The sequence below is a fragment of the Erinaceus europaeus genome, chromosome 4 (genome assembly GCF_950295315.1).
Source record: "Erinaceus europaeus chromosome 4, mEriEur2.1, whole genome shotgun sequence".
NCBI classification, from domain to species: Eukaryota; Metazoa; Chordata; class Mammalia; order Eulipotyphla; family Erinaceidae; genus Erinaceus; species Erinaceus europaeus.
In genome coordinates this window covers 35,233,086-35,260,613 of record NC_080165.1, presented here as the reverse complement: position 1 = coordinate 35,260,613, position 27,528 = coordinate 35,233,086, and the positions used below count along the sequence as shown (strand labels likewise).

Genomic DNA, 27,528 nt, shown 5'->3' with positions numbered 1-27,528 from the left:
TCTATTTTTCCCTAGTGAGGTAGGGCTCTGGAGAGGTGAGGTTCCAGAACATATTGGTGGAGTCATCTGCCCAGGGAAATCAGAATGGAATCATGATAGAGCCTGCAACTGAGTGGCTGAAGGTGGCAAGACATAAAACATCAAAAAATGAGCAATGAACAGGAAACAAAAAGTAGAAACAGAGCAGATGAGAATAGGTATCTTGGGGTGAAAAGGAGCTTGGAAATCCATTTTAGACATACTCCTAGAGGCCCACGACTATGGTAGTTTCTGCTTGAGTTTGATAGTTAACATGGAGTTGTCTGAGAAGATGGTGTTAAAGTAGAGAAAAAAGGTTAGAAAGCTGGATTAGGGCAGAGAGTAGCTCCCAATTTTGAAAAATATATATGAATAAAATTAACTATTTACCACCTACACCTGACCCAGGGCCCATATATATTTATAGTTAGCACAGGAGCCTGTGTGACCTTAGCGTCCCTGTTGGTCTGAGCTCTCAGTTCACTGCCACAGCTGGGAACTTTCCAGGCTGCACTCATTTCAGGACCAGTCTTTCTTGAGTGGCAGGGCTGGATGACCCAGCCTCTTTTCAGATGGTAGGTCTGTTCCTAATATCACTTTATGCTAAGGGCAAGGTCCTTATGGAAGAGGCCAGCAGAATGATATTCTTACAGTTATTCTCTCCTGCTTTTCACTTCTTTTCCATTTATATAATTTTTTAGTAGTAGAAAAAAATTAGTATTCTAGTTAATCTCTTAAATTATTCATTTCTGCGATCACACTTTTTAATGTCCAAGTTATTATCATAAAGAGGTTGAGACTTGGGAGGGGAAGGGTGAGAGAAGCAGTGCACTGCTCAGCTCTGGCTTGTGATGGTGCTGGGGACTGAATTTGCCACCTCTGCAGACTTGAGTAAGCAAGTTGAGGCTCTGATGGGCTGACATCTGTCCCTAATTTTAACTAACATTTCTATTAGAATCCATGTTAAGATTAAAACAAATGTGATTTGTTTATTTATTAACTTATAGTCACCAGATTTTTATTAGAGTTCAGTGTCTACAGGACTCTGCCACCAATTTGAGTGGACATCTTTTTTCTTTTTATATTCACTTAATTTGGATAGAGACAGAGAGAAATTGAGAGGAGGGGAAGACATGTGGAGAGAGAGAGAGAGAGAGAGAGAGAGACCTACAGTACTGCTTTACAGCTCATGAAGCTTTCCCCCTGCAGGTGAAGGTTGGAGGCTTAAACCTGGTTACTTGTGTATTGTAACATCCACAGTCTAAGACATGCCCCACATCCCAGTCCCTTCTTTTACCTTGTCTTTTTTTTTTTTTAAGTCATTCTGTTCATTGCAAGACGGTGAGAGATAAAGACAGAGAAGGAAGGAGAGGAAGAGAGAGGAGACAAAAAAGTAGAGTCACCTACAACACTGGACCACTGCCACCACCACTGGTGGGGATCAGGGACTTGAACTTTGGTTCTCATGCATGGTATTGTGGCCTCTCTCCTGTGAAAGTCAGTTCCCAGCACCACAGTGTGTGTGTGTGTGCGTGTGCGTGTGAGTGTGTGTAATTTGGTAATTATCTGTGTGAAGCTTTATGTTTTTTATATACTTTAACCAAAACAACAGGTAAAGTGCAAAGGAATATATAAAAGTCTGTTAATGAGACAGACAAGATTGACAGTTGCCAATGTTGCATGCATTTTTCACTAATTTCCCAAAAGTCCCTTTTCCTAAAAGCAACATGAAGTGGGTTTTAATACTCGGTGTGAAATGATAAAAATATAAAAATATTTTTATTTCTGGTGCGATAAATCTTGATATATAATCAACGTGTATAAAATTGTATGTTGAGTGCTCGCTAATCTATAAAAGTCAACAGCTGCCTTTGAGACTAAAACATCTGAGAATCTTTGACTCTGTCCCTGGACCTGGACACAGGAAACCAGTGTGACAAAATTCTTGATGGAAGAGGGTAGGGTAGGGTAGGGTAGGGTAGGGTAGGGTAGGGTGGGGTGGGGTGGGGAGGGGGGGGGGGAGGGGAGGGGAGGGGAGGGGAGGGGAGGGGAGGGGAGGGGAGGGGAGGGGAGGGGAGGGGAGGGGAGGGGAGGGGAGGGGAGGGGAGGAGAGGAGAGGAGAGGAGAGGAGAGGAGAGGAGAGGAGAGGAGAGGAGAGGAGAGGAGAGGAGAGGAGAGGAGAGGAGAGGAGAGGAGAGGAGAGGAGAGGAGAGGAGAGGAGAGGAGAGGAGAGGAGAGGAGAGGAGAGGAGAGGAGAGGAGAGGAAGTCAGTGTCAAGTCCCAGGTCACCAGGAGTGGCTTGCAGAGTCCCTATACTTTGGACAGTGTAGGGTCTGAGTTGCTCAGCGCTGGGGAGTCTCCAGCTCCCTGGAGTTTCACTTCTCTTTCAGGCAACTTGTGTCGGGTCATTCTGCCTGGAAACTGATGACACTTCAGCCAGCGCGCACTCTCATTGCAGGCCGGGGTCGAGAGCAGCCAATCAGTGCCCTGCAGGTCTTATCATGAAGATTTATTTCTTTGGACCCGTCTAAGTCAACAACCCTTGACTGAAGTACAGGGTCATGGGGGCCCGCACCATCCTCCTTCTGCTGTCGGGGGTGCTGTCCCTGACCCAGACATGGGCGGGTGAGTGCGGGGTGGGGAGGAAACGGGCTCTTTGGGGAGGAGTGCTGGGACCGGGAAGGGGGCTCGGCCTCTGCCGCTTGTAAAGCCCCCCTGCCCGTCGGGTCTGTCCCCGACTTCCCTCTGCAGACCAGCACTTGCGCCCTTTCTGGTGCGCCGCAGCTTTCACTCGCCCGACCCCCTCCTAAGCCCATGTCCCTCGTCACTTCCCTTGGTCCCCAGCGCCCTTGTACCGGGGGCCTGAGCAGGGGAGGGTGGAGCCGGGTCTCAGCCCCTCCCTCCCCCAGGCCCCCATGCCATGAGGTATTTCTACACCTCTGTGTCCCGGCCGGGCAAGGAGCCCCGCTTCCTCATCGTCGGCTACGTGGACGACACGCAGTTCGTGCGGTTCGACAGCTACGCGGAGGAGCCGCGGGTGGAGCCGCGGGCGCCCTGGATGGAGGCGGTGGGGCGGGAGGACCCGGGGTACTGGGAGCGGGAGACGCAGGCCGCCAAGGGCCACGCACAGACTTTCCGAGTGAACCTGAACACCTTGCGCAGCTACTACAACCAGAGCGAGGGCGGTGAGCTACGGCCGGGGTCCAGGTCCCCTCCCCCGGGTCGGGGTCTCGGGTCAGAGGTCACCGCGGGCGGGGACCCCCAACCACCACCACCCTGGGGATCCCGCGGGGCGGGAGCCTGTTGTGCTTTCCGTTCAGGATTGATCTCTGCGGGCGGGGCAGGGGCTCACACCCTCCAGAGCATGTACGGCTGCGACGTGGGGCCTGCGGGCCGCCTCCTCCGCGGCTACAGTCAGTTCAGCTACGATGGCGCCGACTACCTCGCCCTGAACGACGACCTGCGCTCCTGGACCGCGGCGGACACGGCGGCTCAGATCTCCAAGCGCAAGTCAGAGGCTTCAAGTGATGCTGAGCTCAGCAGAGCCTACCTGGAGAGCATCTGTGTGCGGTGGCTGCACAAGTACCTGCAGATGGGGAAGGAGACGCTGCTGCGTGCAGGTGAGAGGCTTGGAGTCCCCTGGACTCCCCTCGGGCAGGCTGGGCTCCTCCAAGGGCGCAGACCACGGAGTCCGTGTCCACAGCTGCCAAGACCTGAAGAGCCAGGAGCCTCCGGGCTGCCGTGTTCTGTCACAGCGACCTCGTGGATCAGTGGGCAACCGCCCTGCAGGAGGAGGGCAGAGCCTCCCTGACACTCCTCACAGGTCCCTGCTCCAGGCCACCTAGAAAGCCAGGACTGTCTTCAGACTGTGCTCTCCTCTGAGAGATGGTGGAGGCCTGGCTGCAGCTTCTCTGAGTCCCACCCTCCTCCAGGGTCAGGGCGCCTGGGTCCCTGCGCGCCTTAGAGATCCGCTGTCTCTGGACTTAGGCGCCTTCCACTGCTTTGCAGGGAATAGGAGGTTGTCCCTGATGTCCACTCCGGAGTCTGAGTTTGAAGCTTTGTTTTCAAAATGAATCGTCTATTCAGAGGGTCGTCATGGTGGCCTGCGTGGGTGACCCGAGTGTGAATTTTATGCGTCTTCCCACTCAGATCCCCCAGAGACACGCGTAACTCGCCACCCCAACGCTGAGGGTGAAGTTACCCTGAGGTGCTGGGCCCTGGGCTTCTACCCTGCGGAGATCAGCCTGACCTGGCTGCGAGATGGGGAGGTCATGACCCAGGAGATGGAGTTTGTGGAAACCAGGCCTGGAGGAGATGGAAGCTTCCAGAAGTGGGCAGCTGTGCGGGTGCTTTCTGGACAGGAGCAGAGATACACCTGCCGGGTGCAGCATGAGGGGCTGCCTGATCCCCACACCCTGACATGGGGTAAGGGGGGTTGTGAGGGGCTGAACTTCTGAGAGAATACAGAGTCCTCTGGACACCCTCAGAAAATTGAAAACAAGTCTGAAGGTTGGGCCTTTCAGTTTCCTTCACAGAGCCAACCTCTCAGCCCTTTGCCCTCAAAATTGGCATTGTGGTTGTTTTTGTGCTTCTCTGTGTCCCTGGAGCTGTGGTTGGTGCTGTGGTGTGGAGCAAGCAGCAGTCAGGTAGGAAAGGGCTGAATGGTTCTGAGCTTTCTAGTGTCCCAGTTTGCTGTGCTTCACTAATGGGGGTGCTGTTGTATGTTGTCTGTCTAATTTGCTGACACTCCTTGTTGTGAAGCATTTGTGAAAATGAAAGGGATACTTGTCACATTGGCAATTCTGGTGATGGTTCCTGATGTCCAGCAGTCAGAAGTCACAGGGGATGTTCCTGCTGAGGAGAGACCTCTAGGAGGAGATTGGTCTCATCCACCAGCATTTTCTTTCTCTCTCTTACTCCTTTATTTTTTCCCCAACTCCAGTATCACTTTCTTGATCAATGGGATGTTGATTACAGGAATATTATTGCAATGAGGGTGGTGTCATCAGTCATGGATGACCTGCCATTTGTTGTTGTCCCACAGACAGTGACAGTGCCCCGTGATCTGATTCATCTCTTCCACTGCACAAAGGTGAGGAGACTTGATGTGAGAAGGGTTTGGAACAGAGGAGACAGGATTGGGTTGTGGAGATTCTTTGGATTGGATGTTTTGAACATGTGGTTTTCTGTTCAGAATGTTGCCATTCATGTAACTCAACAGAGTTGAGTTTATTATTTTCTTTCACAGTGTTAGGCAGCTTCCTTTCATGGGATTGCATTGATGGAAGACTTCTTCACAACCCTGCTTTGTGACATGAAAATCCACTGATTCTATTTCTGTTAAGGTGCTTTTCAAAATGTCTGTATTCCTTTAACATCGAGTGAGGCTGTGGGGAGAGTGAGCCACCTTACCCACCCTCCAGCACCCCTTTCCCCAGCTGACCTGTGTTCTCTTCCCTGACCACTGTCCTGCTCCCGGGGAGGTGGGTCTGCTATGTTCTATCCTTGTTTGCTTGCTAATTTCCAATTAAGAATGGCACATAAAAATGAGAATACAGGTTTGCATTTGTTCTTTCTTTTATTTCAGGGAGGGTTGTAAAGAATTGGCTATTTTCTAATTTTGTTTTGTGGGACCCAAGTCTGAATACAGAAGTATATTCCTAAAATTTGAGAGAAAAAAATAAATGGAAGCACCAGAAGTTTCCAAAATTTACATAATTGTTGTGTTGTATCTGTTGCAGATGAGGATGACAGAAGGTTATGAGGAACTGAGCATGGATGGGTCTGTGCTCAGTGCTCAGTGCCAAGTGGCTTTGATGTGGCCATTCATTGAAGTGGGTCATTTTATCCCATTCTTTGTCCCAGTTTCTTCAGTAGAACCTTGTGCCACCAGGACATGTGATCATAAGGACTCAGCCATTCATTGCCTGGCCTATGTCTTGACTCCATGACAATGGGCATCGTGGGTTTTGTATGACCAGGTCAGGCAGCTGTAGTGCCCAGCACAGTCTTTGGGTGATTGCTGTATCTGTGAAAGATTGAGACTTGGGGCTGCATGGTGGTGCACCTTGTTACTGCACATGCGAACATGCAGAAGGACCTGGCTTCTAGCCCCCTGTCCTCACCTGCAGAGAGGAAACTTCATTCCTTGTGAAGCAATGACTACAAATGCTTCTCTCCCCCTCTGATTTTCTATAATTACACAATTTATTTCTGCCCAGTGATGTAAAAAATAAAAAAAAAACAAAAAGGAAATGCTACTGACCTATAGTGATAATTCTGGTGAAAAAAAAAATCTGAGGCTCTTTCCTAGTGGACAAATTAATTTCATTCTCTTCTGTGTGTCCTCATGTTTTGACAGTAGCAGGAAGCTTCCTACTTGTAGTTTTCATAAGAACCAGGGTGGCCCCTGCACCAAGAATATCAGAATAGGGATTTTTAGTCATCCTGGTCTTGTCGGGCTGAGCTTCACTGACGGGAGACAGACGACCCGGGACTCATGGTTGAGCTGTAGGCAATATCTCTTTATTCATGCAGGATGCAGCACAATCTATGCTGGGCTAGACTAAAACTAAAACTAAAACAAACAATGCTGTCCTTATATACTTTCCAAGTAGGGTGTGAACAGGATGTGATGTAGAGAAGGTGGAGAGAAAACTGACTGGTGAAAATCAGGGTGTGACAAGGAGATGGGGAGGAGCAAAACCACATCATGGACCAGTGGGGATTGAACCAATGCCATGCAGTGGTTATGTAAATAGAATGCAGTGTTAAGCAGGGGGGGATTAAACCAAATGAAACAGAAGGGGTTTTTAGAAGCAGAATTAGAAGCATACCAACATGGTCTTACCATCCTTCAAGAAGTATACCATGGATTACTCTTCCCATATTTTCCCCAACATTTCTTTAAAGATCCACAATACTTTGCAGCTTCTGTCTTTATAAACACCCACCTTAGTCCCAGACCGCAGCATTCCCACTAGAATATAGGCTACACAGAAGCAAAAGTCTTGGCTGTTTTCAGTTCTTTATTCCTCTGGGATTATGACCGCAGGCTATTTCTATCTTGCCCTAGTGGAGTAGAGCTCTGGAGAAGTGAAGTTCCAGGACACACTGGTGAGGTCATTTTCCCTGGGAGGTCAGGATCTGCAGCTAAAAGTCAGTGAACACAACAACATGTTTAATAAATAGGAACCTAAAAGGAGGAGTAAAGCAGATGAAAATAGGGATCTTTGAGTGGAAAGAAGCTAGGAAGTCTACTTTAGGGGTTGAGTGGCAGTATCAGGTATACAGCTTAACTCAAATACAAGGGGTCAAGGTTCTGATCTCCAGGTACATATGGTAAAGCCTCACCAGTGGTGAAGCAATGATGCAGTTGTCTCTTTCTCCTTCTCCCTATCTACCTCCTCTTCCCTCCCAACTTCTCTCTGTCCTAGAAAACAAGAGGGGGAAAAAAAGGAAATAATGGCTTCTGGGTTCAGCAATTTGTGGTACCAGCAAAGAGCCCTAGTGATCACCTTGGTGGCCATAAAACAAAAGACATTATTAGTCATTTATAGGCTAATAAGATCACAGAGTATAGTTCCACACTGCACCCACTACAAAAGTTCTAGACCTTCTGTTTTCCAACTGTAAGTACACTAGTTCTCACAAAGCCTTAGAAACATTTGTTTACTACTTCTGTTTACTTTTTTTGAAAGTCACTGTATTTTCATTCTCTAGATTCCACATGTGAGTAAAATCATATATATATATTTTTTTTTTTTCTCCATGGTTATCACGGTGCCTACACTACGAATCCACTGATCCTGGTGGTCATCTTTTTTCAATTTTTGTTGCTGTTATAGTTGTTTTTGGATAGGACAGAGAGAAATTGAGAGAGGAAGGGAAGACAGAAGAGAGAGAGAGAGTGATAGACACCTGCAGACCTGCTTCACTGCTTACCAATTGACCCTCTTGCAGGTGGGGAGCCAGGGCTCTGTTAGAAGCAGTAACTTTAGAATTGCTTTAAGTAAAATTTTAAGCATGAGTTGTAAGTATAGGTGCTTTTCTGCCTGCAGTGGAAAATTCCTGTAAAAATTGGGGGCTAGACAAAACCCACACACCAAGATGTAAGCCACCTGTTGTTTGTCTTAAAGAGAATAGCTAGCCTAACCAAGTCCTTGAAACCCAACCCCTTGCTCAAGGTCGAGGGAGCTGATAGCCCAGTGGTCTTAGCTGACAATGAGAAAGTGTGGTGACCCTATTTTGCATAAAGGCTTGAAATTAGACAATTCTTATAAGCTGCTTAGGGTATTGCAATGTTTGAAATGATTGGATCCTGCGTTTTCTGTAAAATGCTATTGAGTGTGTGATAAAATTCTAGTTTTGCATATTCCCCACCAAAATGTACTCTAAAATCCTATAACTTGTGTGGTTTGAGCCTTGTTCAGGGTCGAGCTTGGTAGACTAACATCAGTCACCACTCGGCCCGGATTGCAATTCGTAAATAAACATCTTTTGCTTCCTTGCAGTGGATGGAGATTTGATTTTTGCTCTGTAACAGGCTTAAGCCTGGATCCTTGCATTTCACACTGTGTGCCTCACACTGATGCACTACTGCCTGTCCCCCATGTCTATATCTTTATGTCCCCCCCCCTTATTTTCTGTGTTCCTGCCTTCATTTGATTTCTTTTTTCTTTTTCTTTTCCTTTTTAACCAAAGCATTCATCAGCTCTAGCTTATAGTGGGTTGGGGGATTGAACCAGAACTCCTCAGGTATGAGAGTCTCTTTGCATAACCATTATGCTACTTACCCTCTGCCCTACTGCCTTTCTAAGTCACACCTATACCTATTGCTACTTCTAAGTGTCCTTCCTTCCTTCCCCCCCCACTCTGTTAATGAAAACAGTACCTCTTTACTTACTTCACTAAGCATAATCACCTCCAGACTCATCCATTTGTCTCAAAGGGCACCATTTCATCTTTTTTCATTACAGACTAGTATTCCATGTAGTATATATCCTACCACTTCTTTTTTTAATGAAAGTATGCAAGTTTTGTGAAATACCTACAGAAAAAAACCCAGAAGTATAATATGTGTTGGGTAGTATGCCAGCTCCCCCTGGCTTCTGCTTAACCATATGCCTATATAGGGATTGATTGATCCGATTCAAAGCTTTGGTCTATTTACATAAATCACTTTTACATTTACATAAAGCACCACACTCCCTCCAGGGCATTGGTGTTTTAGTGGTAGAATTCTCACCTGCTCCACCCCCTCTCCTCTCCTTGTCACACCCTGGTCCTCTCCTTGTCACACCCTGATCTTCCACCAGTCACTTTTCGCTCCACCCTCTCTATATCACATCCTGTTTCCACCCTATTTGGAGAGTAGAAAAACAGCTGCTCTTCTGATTAAAGACACTTGGAAATTGCTTTCCGGCTTCGAGAGTTCCAGAGCGTATCTCCTGCGAAGTTAGTGTGGCACGAGTTCTGGATCCCTCTCCCACGCAGCAGCCTAGATTGGCTCCAGTTGAGTTCTCTCCAACCCAGAGAGCACTAGCTCGGGAAGAAGCACGTTCAGGCTATCCCGGCATCTGGCGCCTGAACAGGGACTGACATAAGCCCTGAAACAGAGACCGCCACCGGCGGACATGGGACCTAACCCGCCCATCGCCCAGATAAGTAAACTTGGCTACCCATCCACCATGGGTTGCCTTTCTACTTATGAAGAGGTTTGCCAAAGCCTCTACTGTTTCATTATGAGACAGTTTCTCTGTCTCTGGAGCATTTTACTCTGGGCCACATTTCGGTTCCCTGACCAGGAACTTTGGCTTCTTATGACCGGGATCATAGAGCTTGGGAGATGCACGGAGATTTCTTCTTGGACTTTCTGGATTCCCTCTCCCATGTTTCCTGAGGAAAAGGACTACATTTTGCTCCAGGCCACGTTTGGTTCTTTATGACCGTGATCGTAGACCTTGGGATATGCATAAGGATTTCCCCTGGGACTTTCTGGACTTCTTCTTGCATGTTTCCCATGGAGAAGGACTACTCTAATTTGAGGAGCGTTCTCCAGTACCCTGGCAGTCCCCAAGAATGGAGACACGTGGTTAGTTCTACTCTCCTGATTGGATTCTTTCTTCGATGGGAAGACGCTTTTAAAAGTAGATGCCTGAAGCAATACAGCAGGAACAGTCAGAAGCACCCTAAATGGAATTTCGAGGAGCTTTTTGGACTAGGTCGCCCTCTGGGGACTCATGATACTACATGCTGTCAAGTCTTCACATGAAAAAGCATCTACTCAAAGGAATTCCTGGAAATCCATTTGGACCCCTGACCTCTGACATCACCCACAATTACAGCCATCCCCCGAAACCCATGATGTGACCTGACACGATCTGGAGAACCTGATTCACAGACTCCAAAGGACAAGACTTTCCTATTGCCTTTCTCTCAACCATCGGTGTCTGCTCTTCCTGCTTCTGTTTCGCCCATCATGTTTTGGTGGTTCCAGGTTACTCTCTACAGAGAAGAAAAGTTCCAGTGGCTGTCCTCCTCCATCAAGATAGATGTGTGGCATTTATTTCCTGGCCGTTGACATTGGACTGATGCTTCTATAGAACTTGCTGGACACTCCCTTTATACTGCTGGACTTCTTGAAGAATGACTGTAGCAGTTCATAGAACTTTCCGCCAGCTGACTCAGGATTTTGCAATGCCAGATCACCCCTCTATCCCCTCGGCTTATCAGGCCCCCACTCCTCCACCCATCAGGTTCACTCTGTCTCTTGCTACTCTTACTTATCCCTCCCTGTCTCGTGCTAGTTCTTTTTGAAGACACTTACATGCTATCATTCTGCTTTCTTCCCAACAGGTTTCTGTTCACCCCTGCACTGCTATTCCCCTGACAGAGATGAAGCCTTTTACAGACATTGACCAAGTTATATATGGCCATTAAGTAAGAGAGAGATGTTGGGGAATTGTGAAGATATGGTTGAGCTTGGAAGGGCTTGAGCCTGAGGGGTGTGTCAATCCTGTTAGTCTCTCTCCCTATGGAGAGGTTGAGCAAGGAGGGACAGTAGAACCCCAAAAAGTGTGCCTCTTATCAGTCTCCCTGCCTCACAAAGTGTCCCGCACTCCTGATACTATGGCAAATAGTGAAAAAGAAAGGGGGAAATGTTGGGTAGTATGCCAGCTCCCCCTGGCTTCTGCTTAACCATATGCCTATATAGGGATTGATTGATCTGATTCAAAGCTTTGGTCTATTTACATAAATCACTTTTATATTTACATAAAGCACCACACTCTCTCCAGGGCATTGGTGGTTTAGTGGTAGAATTCTCACTTGCTCCACCCCCTCTCCTCTCCTTGTCACACCCTGGTCCTCTCCTTGTCACACCCTGATCTTCCATCAGTCACTTTTCGCTCCACCCTCTATATCACATCCTGTTTCCACCCTATTTGGAGAGTAGAAAAACAGCTGCTCTTCTGATTAAAGACACTTGGAAATTGCTTTCCAGCTCCGAGAGTTCCAGAGTGTATCTCCTGCAAAGTTAATGCGGCATCGAGTTCCGGATCCCTCTCCCATGCAGCAGCCTAGATCGGCTCCAGTTGAGTTCTCTCCAACCCAGAGAGCACTAGCTCGGGAAGAAGCACCTTCAGGCTATCCCAGCAATATGTAGTAAAAGGATGTATTTTTTCTATTTTTGAATACTTATTTAATAATGTATTACAAGACGATTAGATTATAGAGGAATAGTTTCACACTGCTACCATCACCAGAGTTTGGAGACACCCCCCATACCACACCAATAATAAACAACATAGTACTCACAAAAGAAAATATTGAGAGAATATTCAATGGACTATAGTTTATCACAGAAGATTTTAGGACTCAGAAGAAGGAATGGGAGGATTACGAAAGTCTGGGGCCTACATCCTTATGGTAGAATAAGATGATGATTTGGTTGAAGGTGAAATATACTGATTATCTGAGGTTTTTTGTTTTTGTTTTTTTGTTGTTTGCCTCCAGGACTGTTGCTGGGGCTCGGTGCCTGCACTATGAATCCACTGCTCCTGGAGGCCATTTTTCGCACTATGTTGCCCTTGTTGTTGCACTTGTTGTAGTTGTTATTGTTATTATAGCTGTTGTTGTTGCTATTAGATAGGACAGAGAGAAATCAAGAGATGAGAGGAAGACAGAGGGGAGAGAAAAATAGACACCTATAGACAGACCTGCTTCACTGCTTGCGAAGTGACCCCCTGCAGGTAGGGAGCTGGGGGCTTGAACTGGGATCCTTGTGCTGGCCCTTGTGATTTGTGCCATGTGCGCTAAATCTGCTGTGCTATCACCCAGCATCCTTGATTATCTGTTTTAATGAAAAGTAGGAATGTACTCTTCTTTAACTTTTACTAAATATTTATTTATTTTCCCTTTTGTTGCCCTTGTTTTTTATTGTTGTTGTTGTTATTGTTGTTATAGATGTTTTCATTGTTAGACAGGACAGAGAGAAATTGAGAGAGGAGGGGAAGACAGAGAGGGGGAGAGAAAGACAGACACCTAGAGACCTGCTTCATTGCATGGGAAGCGACTCCCCTGCAGGTAGGGAGCCAGGGGCTTGTGTTGCTGAGGAGTTATTCTGATGCAGTCTCCGCCCCCAGGTTTTACTATGCCGCACGAAACCCTAGCATTGCCCCCTTCAACCAATCCTGGCCCTACACATCATGCCTCGTGAAACCCTAGCATTGCCCCCTTCAACCAATCCTGGCCCTACACGTCACCTCTGGTTGTCGCCCAATAAAAAGCCCCCTCACCCCCCCCTCTCTGGGCTCTCAGCTCTCCCTCTCTGAGGTCTCGCTCCCTGCTCTCCCCCCGTGGTCGGCCATTGCCGGCTGGCTCCACGTGGTCTGAACCAAAACCCCCCCATCCTATAATAAAGATTTGTGTACCCCTTTGCTCTGGACGTCCGCTCTCTTCTCCGCAGTGCAGCCCGACACCAGGCCACCTCAACAACATCTGGCGCCCATCGTGTCCCGTACCCACACCACGCCCGGCCTGAGGTCTCTGAAACCGCCCAGACACAGGTAAGTGGCATCTGCCCACTTCTGTGGCCCTGCGTTTCCCTCCACCATGGGAAATTTCTCGTTTTATGAGGAGGTGTCCCAGTCATTATCTCTTGACCTGGGACAGATTCGCGCTGTCATAAACGGTTTAATTTTCGCTACCCCTTGGATTTTTTTAACTGTGGTCGCCACTTTCAAGATATGTAAAACGTGGTATGCCATAAGGATAAGTGACCTTGAGGCTGAGGTACGAGAGTTAAATCACATGTGCTTAAGACTTAGACGTCCTAAGCGATCAGCGGCTAAACCCAAGAATTCCGTTCCCACAGACACGCACACATGTTCGGACGCTCCTCCTCTGACCCCGCCCCCTGCCTCCCCGGTTTCAGCTCCACCTGAGGTTTCTGAGTCCCTGACCCTGCCGCCCGGGTTTCAGCTCCGCCTGCATCTTCCTTGTTCCTGACCCCGCCCCTGGCCCCTGCAGCCCAGTTTCAGCTCCGCCTGCAGCTTCTGCATTCCTGACCCCGCCTGAGGCCCCTGCCGCCCTGGTTTCAGCTCCGCCCCCGGCACCTGCCGTCGTGGTTTCAGCTCTGCCTGAGGCTTCCTCCTCCCTGACCCCGCCCCCTGCTGATACGTCACCATTAAGGGACCTAGTGGCTGAGATACGAGAGCTAAAGGATATTTTTTCAGCATTTAAGGATTTTAAACCATGTGCAGTCCACCCCAGGAGCTCCGTCCCCATAGATATGCATTTAGTCTCCCCTGCAGCCACTACAGCAGTTTCTACAGCACTTTCCACTTCTGTAGCTCCCTCTCCCACGCCATCGGACCAAATCCACACATTCCCGGTAAACTTGGCCCCTTCTAAACAAAACCCTCAGCCGTGGCAGCCTTCTAAACAAAAACCTCAGCCGTGGCAGCCATATTCCTCTATAGTATTTGGAGCACTCAGACAAGCAGTCAGGGAGGATGGAATGCATTCTCAGTGGACCAAGTCCGTCTTGAGGAGCTTTTACCAGCATTTAAATACACCACAAGACTGGAAAGATCTGGCTCGTGCTGCACTCCCAGACCCACTCTATCTTCAGTGGCAGGCATGCTTCCGCGATGAGTGCTCTAGACAATCGCAGGAAAATAGTAACAAACAGGTAGAATGGAATTCTGATGCCTTGTTTGGAGCAGGAGCTTATGAATCTGGAGCTCAGCAGGCAGAAGCCAGGTTTCCAACCGGTTATTTTGAACAGGTACGCATCTGTGCAACACAAGCATGGGAAAGGGTGACCACACCTGATGTAGATCCGTCAGCTCCCATTAACTCTTTTCACCAAGGCTCTGATGAATCATTGGCGAGCTTCATCTCAAGGGTGAAGAGAAGCTTAGAGAGAAAGGTTTATAATCCTGATGTCCGCAAACTACTCCTGGGCTCTATTGTCTGGGAAGGCATGACACCACAATTCCGTCAGGTATGCCTTAATCTTAAACACCTACACCCAGATAATTGGATTCTAGCGACACAGGAACTTACATCAGGCAATTATGGGGCACCTGCTATGACATAGGTCTATGCAGTTGCCCCACGTAAGCAAAACGGGGCCTGCTTTCAGTGCGGTCTCCAAGGACATTGGCGTAACCAATGTCCTGATAAGTTGCGACCATGCCTCCAGTCAGGGAAACCACGGCTCCAGCCAGAGCAACCCCGCTTTCAGTCAGGGAGCCAGAGACCACGTACTGTTTGTCCAAAATGTCGTAAGGGGTTTCATTGGAAGAGAGATTGTTGGTCCCAATTTCATAAAGATGGTTTGCCCCTGAATGGTACAAATTCGGGGCATGAGATATTGTGGACCACTCCGGTTTTAGAATGGGGCCACCCTTCTATGACAGTAAAGATTGGCAATATTCCTTTTAAATTTTTGATTGACACGGGGGCAGAAAAGACGATTTTAAGGCAAGAAGAGGTTCCCCAAGATTGGGAACTTATCCCTGGACCCAGTTTACATGGAATAGGAGGGATGACCAGAGCATTTTGCACACGAGACTCGCTCATGTGGGAAGACCCAGAAGGTTCTACTGGACACTTCCGCCCTTTGGTAGCTAATATTAGCACCAACTTACTGGGCAGGGATCTTCTGGAATGTCTTGATGTTAGGATATCCACAGACGCCTCTACAGAGCGTAAAACTCATTCCCGCGATACCAGGTCTATTCAGCACCCCCAATACTAAATGCCACTGTTCGTAGCCAAACACCCCGCTTAAGCTGGCTTTCTAATGAGCCTGTCTGGGTGGAACAGTGGCCTTTACCTAGGGATAAGCTAAAAATTCTAAAATAGCTCGTCCGAGATCAGTTGTCCTTGGGACACATTCGTCGTTCTCGAAGCCCATGGAATACTCCTGTCTTTGTGATTAAAAAGCGCTCGGGAAAATGGTGCCTCCTTCAAGATCTCTGTGCAGTAAATAAAACCATGCAGGTCTGGGGCTCCCCCCAAAGGGGTTTGCCTCTTGCTTCTGCAATTCCCACGGGAATTCCAATCATAGCTATTGATATACAAGATTGTTTTTTCTCTATCCCCTTGCATCCGCGAGATTGTAAACGTTTTGCCTTCTCTGTTCCATCTATTAATAATGCCAGCCCTGCTGATAGATTTGAATGGGTAGTGCTGCCCCAGGGTATGGCCAATAGTCCTACAATTTGTCAGGAGGCTGTTAAATCTGCCCTTGTCCCATATATTCATAAGGGCCTTAATACTTTTCATTATACAGATGATATTTTAATATGGGGAAAGTCAGATACAGATCTCTATGCCTTACATGATTTTCTCATTCCTGCATTAAAGAAAAGCGGCCTTAATGTAGCCCCTGAGAAGATACAGCTAATCCCTCCAATATCCTTCCTAGGTTCAGAGATTTCTCTAATGCAAATTCGTCCCTTAAAACCTAATATTACCTTCCCTTCTAACCTTACTCTTGCTTCTTTACAAAGTTTTCTAGGAAATTTAAATTGGCTTAGGCAGTATCTCTATCTGCCCACAAGCTGCCTCCAACCACTGTTTGACCTGTTGAAAGGAAACAAACAGCCCTCTTCAAAATGTAAGTTAACTCCTGAGGCCTCCTTGGCACTGGAAAGGGTTAACCAGGCCCTCCAGGACATGCACCTTGTTCGATTCTCCCCGTCCTCTCCGGTAAACCTTCTAATCTTCAACTACACCCCCACAGTAGTAGGGGCACTGTGGCAAGACCATGGGGTTCTCGAATTGCTTCACACGCCAGTAGGAGGAGCTCCAAGACTCCTCACTGAGATAGACACGTTAGCATTCATGATTCACCAAGGGAGAAATAGGTCTGTGCAGGTCTTAGGGAAAGAACCAGATTTAATCATTCTGCCCTTTTCTCTCACAGATACAGAGTGGCTTATACGCCATCATTCCCGCTTTGCCATAAGCTTCGTGGGGTTTCCAGGACAAATAGATAACCATTTTCCTTCTAGTAAATTGATAGCTTCTTTACCTCTTCTGCCTCTACTAGCACCTAAACTTTTCTCTTGGGATCCCATTCCCTCTGCTCCTACAATCTTTACTGATGGCGGAAAAAGGGGAGCTGCTGCCCTTATATATAACCCAGACAAACAATCTCCTAAACCTCTCTTTGCTGAGCTTCCTGATAATTCCCCTCAGTACAAAGAACTTTATGCTGTTTTTCTTGCACTAAAAGCTGTACCAGAATCCTTCAACCTTTTTTCTGACAGTGTGTATACTGTTAACTTACTTCCATGGCTTGCTCGTTCTTATGTGAAAATTGATGACAACCCACTTTCCCCTCTCTTGATTCAAATCGCCTCTGTGCTCTGTTCTCGAACCCAACCACTGTATATTCAACACCTTCATTCCCACAGCCCTCTTCCTGGTTCCCTGTCCGAAGGGAATGCCGCAGTTGACCGCCTTGCCTACACAGGAACTTTCCCAGTCTCTGTCTCTGATCCTGCTAATTTTCATTCTCTAACCCATGTTAATCTTAAAGGCCTTCAAGCTCGATTCCCTGATGTTCCTGTACCACAGTTAAAACATATCCTCGCTACATGCTCTTCTTGTGCAAGTCTCATAAAGACACCTGCTATCCAGACCCTTGGGGTTAACCCCTGAGGTTTAAAAGCTAATGCTATTTGGCAAATTGATGTCACCCACATACCAAACTTTGGCAAACAAAAATATGTGTTTGTCTCAATTGATACCTTTTCTAAATTTATGTGGGCTACAGCTCAGACAGGAGAAAGTGCTAAAAAGCTTGTAAGCCATATGCTCTCTTGTTTTGCCGTTATGGGGATCCCATTATTTTTGAAAACAGATAATGCACCTATGTTTACAAGCAAACAATTTAAAGATTTTTGTTCCCTCTGGAATATCACTCATACCACGGGCATTCCCTACAATCCACAGGGACAAGGCATTGTCGAGAGGGCCCATCAAACTCTGAAGGCTCAACTAAATAAAGATAAAGGAGGAACATATCCCCCCAATATCCAGCTAGCAAAAGCCTTAACTATGTTAAATCTCTTTAATATTTACAATAACTTGGCCTTACCCCCTATTATTCTTCACTCGGCAAACACCATCTACCCTCCCATCTATTAAGGTCAAATGGAGAGACCCACTCGATAAAATTTGGAAAGGGCCTAACCCATTATTGACCATGGGAAGGGGTTTCGCATGCATTTTTCCTCAAAATTTCTCTAAACCTGTCTGGGTTCCTGCCCACCATGTCCGACAATACCCGCAGGATGGCGCTGTTATTCCTGAAGAACAAAAAATACTACAAGAGGACCAGATGCAGGATACATCCCAGGATCCGTAATACGACATGGCAGAACCTGCAAAATCTGGCTCACAGAGACCTCTCTCCTACCCTTTCCCTGTATGTCTTATGTTATAACTGGCCAGTTGTTTTTGTGAGTGAGTGTGTTGAATGACAAAAAAATTTTTTTTTGCATGACCCATCTGCTTGGAGTACTTTAAAAGGTAATTGGCTTTATATAAAAATGCTGGACGCAGCCAAAGTTTCTGGAGACGTCCAGAAACATTCCAAAATTTTTTTTCTTTTTCTCTCTTTTGAATTTTATATATAGTTTTGGTATATATGTAAGTGTTTAGTCTTAAACTGTGTGACTAATGACGGATTTAAATTTGTTTTTAAATAATGTGTTTTTATAACAAAAGTACTTTTTCCTCCAGTTTGTTATAACTAAATGTTTATGGGTATGTCTCAAGTTTGGTAACACTAACTTAACGGTCAAAAGTGTAACCCTACAGCTACACTTTTACCAGACAAGGTAAAAATTAATTTGTTAAGGTAACTTACTATTTAGGCAAAAGTCTAAATGTTCAACGTGACTATTCATTCCCAAAACTAAACTATATAAATTTTATATACAGGACACCTTTGAAGGGCCCCCAAAGGTGCCCTGTAAACTATCTTGTGGAAATTAATCCACAACAGATCTGGCATCAATCTGGCACTGTAAACGTTAAAATCATTGTCACGAATATGCGTTAACTCTCTAAGCAATTTGAGTCTGTTTAAAATACATATTTTAGCTAAAATTGGTCTCAAGATCCTGTGGTAGAGGCTGCTACAGGAGGTCACATTAGATGACCTTTAAATAAAATCATAAAGAGATTCTAAACCAATTATAATCATCTAGGTATCAACTATAACAAACCTATAACTTGTTACAAGTTCAAATTAACCACCAGAAGCAGATTGTTTGTGTTTCTTTCACAGGAATCCCGGAAAAACCATCTGAACCCCTGCACACCCTGACATAACCCACTAGATGGCACGACTACCGTGGCACACCCCCTGAAACCCTAGATGTCACTCAACGCGATCTGAAGAATCTGATACACAGACTCCAAGGACAGAACTTTCTTCATGCCTGGTTACCGTTCCTGCTTCTGACCTGCTTATCACGTGTTGGCAGTTCCAGCTGGCTATCTACAGAAAAGCAACATTCCAGCAGCTGACCTCCCTCATGCAGCGTTGCATCCCCTGCCAATTTCTTCCCCTAGCCATCTACTTCGGACTGAGACTTGTATCGGACTTTCTGACATACCCTATATACATTTTACACAATTTTGAAGCAGCTTATTTCCCTTCACGCTGCTGGTTTTTCATAGACTGATCCTGAGTAATTCATAGACTTTACAGACCGTTGCCTTGAGGACTATACAATGCCAAATAGCCCCTCTGTTTGGTGGGTCATGCCTCCCGCCTCCCCCTCATTATGTACCCTTGCCCCTTTCCCCACCCAAGCAGGGAATGTTCCTTTACACACCAACCCCTCCCTTCACACCACACTGGCTTTTACTACTCCCCTACTTGTCCCTTCCTGCTTTGTTATATCATTTAGGCTTATGCCCAAAAGGTTTCTGCCCCATGATACTCTTTTACAGACTTTGTACATCTTATGCAATTACTAGATAGAAAGATAGAAAAGATGTAGAGATACTGTGAAGAGATGGTTGAGCAGGCTGTGCTTAAACCTATGAGATGAGTCTCTCCAGGTAAGTCTCTCTCTCTAAAGAGGGGTTGAGCACAGGAGGACACATAAATCTCACAAGGTTCGCAGCCATTTAAGCCTTCCATCCTCCACAGAAAGTCCTACATCTTCCCACCTGAGCATGGCATTCCTCTAAAACATTTAAGCCTGCTCCATTCCATTTTTCTTTACTGTGTCCATTTAGATATAAAGGGATAGGAAGAGATGTTGCTGAGGAGTTATTCTGATGCACTCTCCAACCCCAGGCTTTACTACGTCGCGCGAAACCCTAGCATTGCCCCCTTCAACCAATCCTGGCCCTACACGTCACCTCTGGTTGTTGCCCAATAAAAAGCCCCCTCGCCCCCCCTCTCTCTCTGGGCTCTCAGCTCTCCCTCTCTGAGGTCTCGCTCCCTGCTCTCCCCCCGTGGTCAGCCATTGCCGGCTGGCTCCACGTGGTCTGAACCAAACCCCCCCCATCCTATAATAAAGATTTGTGTACCCCTTTGCTCTGGACATCCACTCTCTTCTCCGCGGTGCAGCCCAACACCAGACCACCTCAACAACAGGCTTGAACTGAAATCCTTACACAGGTCCTTGTGCTTTGCGCCACTTGAGCTTAACCCGCTGCTGTACCGTCGGACTCCCAGGAATGTACTCTTCTGACAATAAAAATACTATAAATCAACACTTCCTCAATAAAATAATGAAATATTGGAACTGGGAAAAGTCATAGTGTTAAAAGTGGAAAATGACAAAGTAAAAATAATGAAATTCTTATACTTGAAGAAATTTTGTTATATTATCTTCTACTCTATTGTTTGTCTTCCTCCTGCTGCCCGAATGTAGCTTGCTCTCTCCATCTCTCTCTCTCTCTCTCACACTCTCTCTCTCCTGCCCCTCTCCCTCTCCATCTCTCTCTCATAATGAGTAGAGTTTAGTGCGCTGGCCCTTCACTCTCCAGATGTCATCTCCTTAATTAGTTCACTCATCACATCTAAGAGAGCTATTTCTCAATTATTCTGTCAACTCAGTTCCTTTCCTCCTCCCCAAGCCCGAGGTTGCTCTTATCCACCATTGTATCATTCCTATGATACTACTTTGAGAAAAATCCCACAAACCAGTTCTGACCTACGAGGATGTCTTCTGATTTTTGCCAGATGGGTATGTGCACAGTTTGAAAAGTCCAGTGCAACTACAAGTCTCACAATAAAGATGGTTGTCCCTCATTTTTCATGCACCCCATTTCCTGAATCTTAGAGGCCTCTTTGACATTAAGGTGATGCTGTAAGTGTTTCTGCTATGTGTCTACACACCATGATCATAATACTTCCCTTTGTGTCTCATCATTCATGCTTCAGCCCTTCTTTCACACCCCCAGCCAGCCATTATAAGCGTGGTTAGCTCACTGTGCAGTACTTGCATTTTATTAATAATGGCACATACTGAACACTTAGCAGACCTCAATACTTTTCCTTTATTGGATTAATTTAGATTATTCCTTGATAATGATTTCCTTTCTTTTCTTTGAGAAGAATACACTTTAAGCAGTTACTACAAGAATTCATTCCCCCAAGGAGTTGGGCAATAACACAGTGGTTAAGCGCATGTGGCACAAAGCACAAGAACTGTTGTAAGGATCCTGGTTCAAGCCCCCAGCTCCCCACCTGCAGGGGAGTCACCTTATAAGCGGGTGAAGCAGGTCTGCTGGTGTCTATCTTTCTCTCCCTTTCGGTATCTCTCTCTCTCTCTCTCTGGCAGGGTGGTCTCCAGGGGAAAGGTAATGGGCTGGTTCTTTCTCGCTCACGACAGGGGTGACACAAAGTAAAAGACACCAGGGGACTCATAGCATGTCTAGAATCCGTAGAATCCTAGAGTCCTAGAATCCTAGAGTCCCAGAATCCGTAGAATCTGTAGAATCCTAGAGTCCGATTATTAGCAAAGTAGACATGAGTTAAATAGATAAGCAATGAAGGAAATTATTGTTGAAATATGTCAGAAATTACAGGTTTCTTAACGGTCGGCATGCCCCTAAGGTAGGGGGCTGATATGACAGGAATTGATGAGATACAAAACAGTTATTCTCCATGACACAAGCAACTTAATTATCCAAAGGTATTTGAGAGAAGCATAGGGGTTATACCCATAGGGTGAGACAGAGAGAAGATGGATATCAAAAAGCCATATAGTTTGGAATTTCTCTTGTCTGGGGTCTGAGGTGTGTGACGAAGTGTGTGATAAGGTGTGTTCTTCTGTGATGAGAAGGTGACTTTGAATAAGTGAATCTGTGGCCTGCAGTTAATGGAGGGAAGTACTGGGGTTTCTGTGGGCCTGAGAGTCAATAAGGAAAGAACCAAGTCTGAGTTTCTCCCCTTATGCTCACCTTGGTTGAGAGAGACTTACAAAGAGGTTATCTTCTCAGACCTCCATCCAAGGATGGGGGTGGTTCTCCCTAAGCTCTATCAGGCTTACACATGGTCCCAACATCTCCCCCATCTCTGTCTTCCCTTCCTCTCTCGATTTCTCTCTGTCCTATCCAACAACGACAACAACAATAATAACTACAAGAGTAAAACAACAAGGGCAACAAAAGGAAGTAAATAAATTAATATTAAAAAAAAAGAATTCATTCTCTGAACCAACTTTCTTAATATAAGATTTTTTTTCAGTTGGAAACAGAAAAAATTAAAACACAGCCAACCTAGATAATTTGTAGACATCATGAGTCCACTAAATGCAACCTTTGTTTCAGCATGTCCTTTCTGTCAATGAGCCCAGGTTTCAGAAGAGGCAGCTCAACCATAAGAAGCCACAGTTTGCTGTGATGTTTTCCATCCATCAGGTCACTGAGGAAGCCACCACGGAGTCCAATAACGCTGTAGTTGGTACTCAAATTTAGTTTGAATAATGCAATTAGACGATTAATCACTAGAGCAGAATTGCTGCGTTGCTGACAGTCAGAAGCAGAATTTTCTAAAATATTTCTGTCATTATTTATTTGCATGCACTTTGAATACATTTTGAAATCTACCTGAAACTAAACAGTTGTAAGGGAAGTAGGAACTGTTCCTGACACTAGAAACTGTTCGAGGTAGAAGATGTTTTATAAAGGAACCCTGGGAATTCCTTTATAACTCCAGAATTCTACTAAGATGTTTCTCTGTAGCTGATTGGGACTATTTTCATTATATTCTGTTGATAAACTCTCTTGTGAGGCACAAAAGTGACTGTGAACACCAGTGGTTGATTTCTTGAGACAGCTTCTAAGAGGCTGATATCTGGGAAATCTGGTCAATTTGTCCTAAGAGTTGATTTTCACTCAGTTTCTTCCCCCCCCCCCCCCCCGCCTCAGCTAAATAAATGGGTGATCTCAAAAACTCCTCCTGACTTTGATCCCATCCTTCTCCAGGGAGAATCTCCAGTGAGCACAGGCCCTGTTCTGGGCTCCTGGACATCGCTGAATGAAGGGAGCAGATGGCTAGTCTATTTTCCCTCTGATCTGGGGGAGCAGGCCGTATCAGGTGGAATGAACACATAAGGTAAACTTTGAAGTGGATGTGCTGACATTTCCTCACATTTGGGGTCTAAACATAGGAACTAAGGGCTTTCTAGAAACATGCTTGCTTTTCTGATTAAATGGGATTTTCCCTTAATTAAAGTAATCCCAACTATGACTAAAGAAAAACTGTAGCTTCTCAAAACAAAGATTGTGTGAAACCTGGATATGTTAGATGTTTTATTGTTTGAATACATTGCTTTGCCAATGTGATGACCTTTCCCACAATCCAGGAGTCTGCTGTCAGCTGCTGTATCAAACTGAGATGTTGCCCAGGACATGAGTTTGTTGTGAATTGAGCTTGCTGGATACTATGGTTCTGGTGTTTGGTGTCCTGCAGTGGTTATTATTGGAAAAGCAGGTAGACTGTTGTAACCTTTGCAGGTTTATTTATTTATTTATTCATTTATTCATTTATTTTCCCTTTTGTTGCCTTTGTTTTTTTATTATTGTTGTAATTGATGTTGTCATTGTTGGATAGGACAGAGAGAAATGGAGAGAGGAGGGGAAGACAGAGGGGGAGAGAAAGAGAGACACCTGCAGACCTGCTTCACCACTTGTGAAGTGAATCCCCTGCAGGTGGGGAGAGGGGGCTGGAACCCAGAACCAACCATGATTCTTAGTCAGTCTTTGCACTTAGCGCCACATGCACTGAACCCGCTGAGCTACTGCCCGCATCCCTGCAGGGTTTTTTTTTTTTAATGATTATTAATTAACTAATTTATTTTCAGTAGAGACAGAAGTTGAAAGAGAAGGATAAACATAAACAGAAAGACAGAAAAAACAGACACTAACAGCTCTGCTTCACTTTTTATGAAGAATTCCTCTTGTAGTTGGTGACTTATTCATTCATTTATTTATTTATTCATTCATTTATTTTAAAAAGGAGACATTAACAAAACCCTAGGACAAGAGTGGTAAAACTGCACAAAATTCCCACCTCCAGATCTTCTTATCCCATCCCCTCTCCTGATAGCTTTCCTATTCTTTATCCCTCTGTGAGTATGGACCCAAGGTCATTGTGGGATGCAGAAGGTGGAAGGTCTGGCTTCTGTAATTGCTTCCACATGGAACATGGATACTGACTGGTTGATCCATACTCCCAGCCTACTTTGAAGGTTTTTTATGCCCTGTAATTAGCAATTCATTACCTCATAGCTTTCTCTGCCTCTTATTAACTTCTTGGGGTCCCTTAATTAGTAGATTGATCATCTTTTCTCTACTTCATTTTTCTTTTGTAAAAAAGTTGTTCATGTATTTTTTTATTTACTTATATATTTGAAAGATAGAAAAAAAAGAAAGATGGAGAGAAACATAGAGAGGGAGATAGAAACATCTACAGCAGTGCTTCACCACTTGTGAAACTGTCCTACTCCAGGAGTGGAGCAAAGGTATTTACCTTGGCCCTTGAACACTGTAACATGTGCACTCTACCCGGTGCAGCACTACCTGAACCCACTGTTAATCTTTTTTTTTTTTTAGTGATTTATTATTGATATACACAATTATAAGATAATAGGAGTGCTACCCATGCTGTTTCTACCACCAGAGTTTTGAATGTCCAATTCCTCCATTATAAGCTATAGCAGTTCTCTTAAGGTTGTGGACATGGATTAACTATTATTTCAACATCTGTCTCCTATATTTGTATATATTTGCCTCCCCCACCCCGCCATGGTCTCATCTTCTCTTCCTTCCTAAGCCACACACATATATACCTGTTACTACCTCTAAGTATCCCTTCCTTCTTCGTCTTCTCTCTCTGGGTTCTGATGGAGTTGGAGTTCAGAGTCCTCTGGTCATCTTCCCTCTATCTGTTCTCCCCCATTGGGGATATGGATAAAAATTCTTTTGGGGGTGCAGCAACTAGGAGTTCCGGTTTCTGTAAATGCTTCTCTGTTGCATTGGCAGGTTGATCCATACCCCCAGCCTGTTTCTTTCTTTCTTTTTTTCCTTTATTGGGAGACTAATGTTTTATATTCGACAGTAAATACAATAGTTTGTACATATAACATTTCTCAGTTTTCCACATAACAATACACCCCCCACTAGGTCCTCTGTCATCATTTGCTAGGACCTGTATTCTCCCCTCCCCCCATTCCCAGCCTGTTTCTATTTTTCCCTAGTGAGGTAGGGCTCTGGAGAGGTGAGGTTCCAGAACATACTGGTGGAGTCATCTGCCCTGGGAAATCAGAATGGAATCATGATAGAGCCTGCAACTGAGTGGCTGAAGATGGTAAGACATAAAGTATATATATAAAAAAAAAGAGCAATGAACAGGGGAAAAAATTAGAAACAGAGCTGATGAGAATAGGTATCTTGGGGTGAAAAGAAGCTAGGAAGTCCATTTTAGGCATGCTCCTGGAGGCCCACAACCATGGTAGTTTTTGCTTGAGTTTGATAGTTAACATGGAGTTGTCTGAGAAGATGATGTTAGAGTAGAGTAAAAAGGCTAGAACGTTGGATTAGGGCAGAGAGTAGCTCCCAATTTAGAAAAATATATATGAATAAAATTAACTATTTACCACCTACACCTGACCCAGGGCCCATATACATTTATAGTTAGCACAGAAGCCTGTGTGACCTTAGTGTCCCTGTTGGTCTGAGCTCTTAGTTCACTGCCACAGCTGGGAACCTTCCAGGCTGCACTCAGTTCAGGAACAGTCTTCCTTGAGTGGCACGGCAGGATGACCCAGCCTCCTTTCAGATAGTGGGGCTGTTCCTAATATCACTTTATGCTAAGGGCAAGGTCCTTATGGAAGAGGCCAGCAGAATGATATTCTTACAGTTACTCTCTCCTGCTTTTCACTTCTTTTCCATTTATATAATCTTTTAGTAGTAGAAAAAAATTAGTATTCTAGTTAATCTCTTAAATTATTCATTTCTGCTATCACACTTTTTAATGTCCAAGTTATTATGATAGAGAGGTTGAGACTAGGGAGGGAAAGGATGAGAGAAGCAGTGCACTGCTCAGCTCTGGCTTGTGATGGTGCTGGGGATTGAATTTGCCACCTCTGCAGACTTGAGTAAGCAAGTTGAGGCTCTGATGGGCTGACATCTGTCCCTAATTCTAACCAACCTTTCTAGTAGAATCCATGTTAAGATTAAAAACGAATGTGATTTGTTTGTTTATTTATTAACTTATAGCCACCAGATTTTTACTAGAGTTCAGTGTCTACAGGACTCTGCCACTAATTTGGGTGGACATCTTTTTTCTTTTTATATTCACTTACTTTGGATAGAGACAGAGAGAAATTGAGAGGAGGGGAAGACATGTGGAGAGAGAGAGAGAGAGAGAGAGGGAAGGAGAGATACAGTACTGCTTTACAGATCATGAAGCTGTGAAGGTTGGATTCTTGAACCTGGGTACTTGTGTATTGTAACATCCACAGTCTAAGACATGCCCCACATCCCAGTCCCTTCTTTTACCTTGTCTTTTTTTTTTTTAAAGTCAATCTGTTCATTGCAAGACGGTGAGAGATAAAGACAGAGAAGGAAGGAGAGGAAGAGAGAGGAGACAAAAAGTAGAGTCACCTACAACACTGAACCACTACTAGTAAAATTTCCCCCTACAGGTGGGGATCAGGGACTTGAAGTTTGGTTCTCATGCATGGTATTGTGGCCTCTCTCCTATGAAAGTCACTTCCCAACACTACAGTGTGTGTGTGTGTGTGTGTGTGTGTGTGTGTGTGTGTGTGTGTGTAATTTGGTACTTATCTACAACAGGTAAAGTGCAAAGGCATTTATAAAAACACTGCAGTCTGTTAATGAGACAGACAAGATTGACAGTTGCCAATGATGCACGCACTTTTCACTAATTTCCAAAAAGTCTCCTTTCCTAAAAGCAACATGAAGTGGGTTTTAATACTCGGTGTGAAATGATAAAAATATAAAAATATTTTTTATTTCTGGTGCGATAAATCTTGATATATAATCAACGTGTATAAAATTGTATGTTGAGTCCTCGCTAATCTATAAAAGTCAACAGCTGCCTTTGAGACTAAAACATTTGAGAATCTTTGACTCTGTCCCTGGACCTGGACACAGGGAGCCAGTGTGACAAAGGGGAGGTGAGGGGAGGGGAGGGAAGGGGAGAGGAGAGGGGAGGAAGTCAAGGTCAAGTCCCAGGTCACCAGGAGTGGCTTGCAGAGTCCCTATACTTTGGACAGTGTAGGGTCTGAGTTGCTCAGCGCTGGGGAGTCTCCAGCTCCCTGGAGTTTCACTTCTCTTTCAGGCGACTTGTGTCGGGTCATTCTGCCTGGAAACTGATGACACTTCAGCCAGCGCGCACTCCCATTGCAGGCCGGGGTCGAGAGCAGCCAATCAGTGCCCCGCAGGTCTTATCATGAAGATTTATTTCTTTGGACCCGTCTAAGTCAA

At 45.4% G+C, this 27,528-nt stretch overlaps 2 protein-coding genes and 1 long non-coding RNA gene across 6 annotated transcripts in view; 2 read left to right on the top strand and 1 right to left on the bottom strand.

Moving 5' to 3' along the window:
• Positions 1-5,583, top strand: part of LOC103127729 (saoe class I histocompatibility antigen, A alpha chain-like) — a 150,076-nt gene extending 144,493 nt beyond the window's left edge. For both annotated transcript variants that reach the window (XM_060189203.1, XM_060189204.1), the window contains exon 8: positions 5,267-5,583. In XM_060189203.1, the coding sequence (XP_060045186.1) occupies positions 5,267-5,272 (6 nt within the window). In that variant the 3' untranslated portion in view covers positions 5,273-5,583. The remainder of the gene's footprint in view (positions 1-5,266) is intronic.
• Positions 2,341-5,583, top strand: LOC103127736 (saoe class I histocompatibility antigen, A alpha chain-like). 3 transcript variants are annotated; one of them, XM_060189211.1, is made up of 7 exons: positions 2,490-2,643; positions 2,928-3,203; positions 3,363-3,638; positions 4,168-4,443; positions 4,542-4,664; positions 5,063-5,110; positions 5,267-5,583. In XM_060189211.1, the coding sequence occupies exons 1-6, from the start codon at positions 2,580-2,582 to the stop codon at positions 5,080-5,082; spliced, it is 1,035 nt and encodes a 344-aa protein (XP_060045194.1). In that variant the 5' UTR covers positions 2,490-2,579; the 3' UTR covers positions 5,083-5,110; positions 5,267-5,583. The 3 variants fall into 3 exon arrangements, with proteins under 3 accessions (XP_060045192.1, XP_060045193.1, XP_060045194.1); XM_060189209.1 differs by lacking the exon at positions 5,063-5,110 and having other exon boundaries at positions 2,341-2,643; XM_060189210.1 differs by lacking the exon at positions 5,063-5,110 and having other exon boundaries at positions 2,488-2,643; positions 4,554-4,664.
• A 668-nt stretch (positions 5,584-6,251) lies between these two features.
• On the bottom strand, positions 6,252-22,571 carry LOC132538032 (uncharacterized). The gene is made up of 3 exons (XR_009549443.1): positions 22,294-22,571; positions 8,924-9,067; positions 6,252-7,213 (listed from the first exon to the last, which is right to left on the bottom strand). It is a non-coding gene; the product is annotated as an uncharacterized LOC132538032 (long non-coding RNA).
• Between the last annotated feature and the right edge of the window lie 4,957 nt (positions 22,572-27,528).

Bases quoted from the DNA above. Each gene is read 5' to 3' on its own strand.
- LOC103127736 (XM_060189209.1), top strand. From the start codon at position 2,580: ATGGGGGCCCGCACCATCCTCCTTCTGCTGTCGGGGGTGCTGTCCCTG. The intron at 3,639-4,167 runs GTGAGAGGCTTG...CTTCCCACTCAG, and splicing joins GGAGACGCTGCTGCGTGCAG to ATCCCCCAGAGACACGCGTA. The intron at 4,444-4,541 runs GTAAGGGGGGTT...TGGGCCTTTCAG, and splicing joins TCCCCACACCCTGACATGGG to TTTCCTTCACAGAGCCAACC.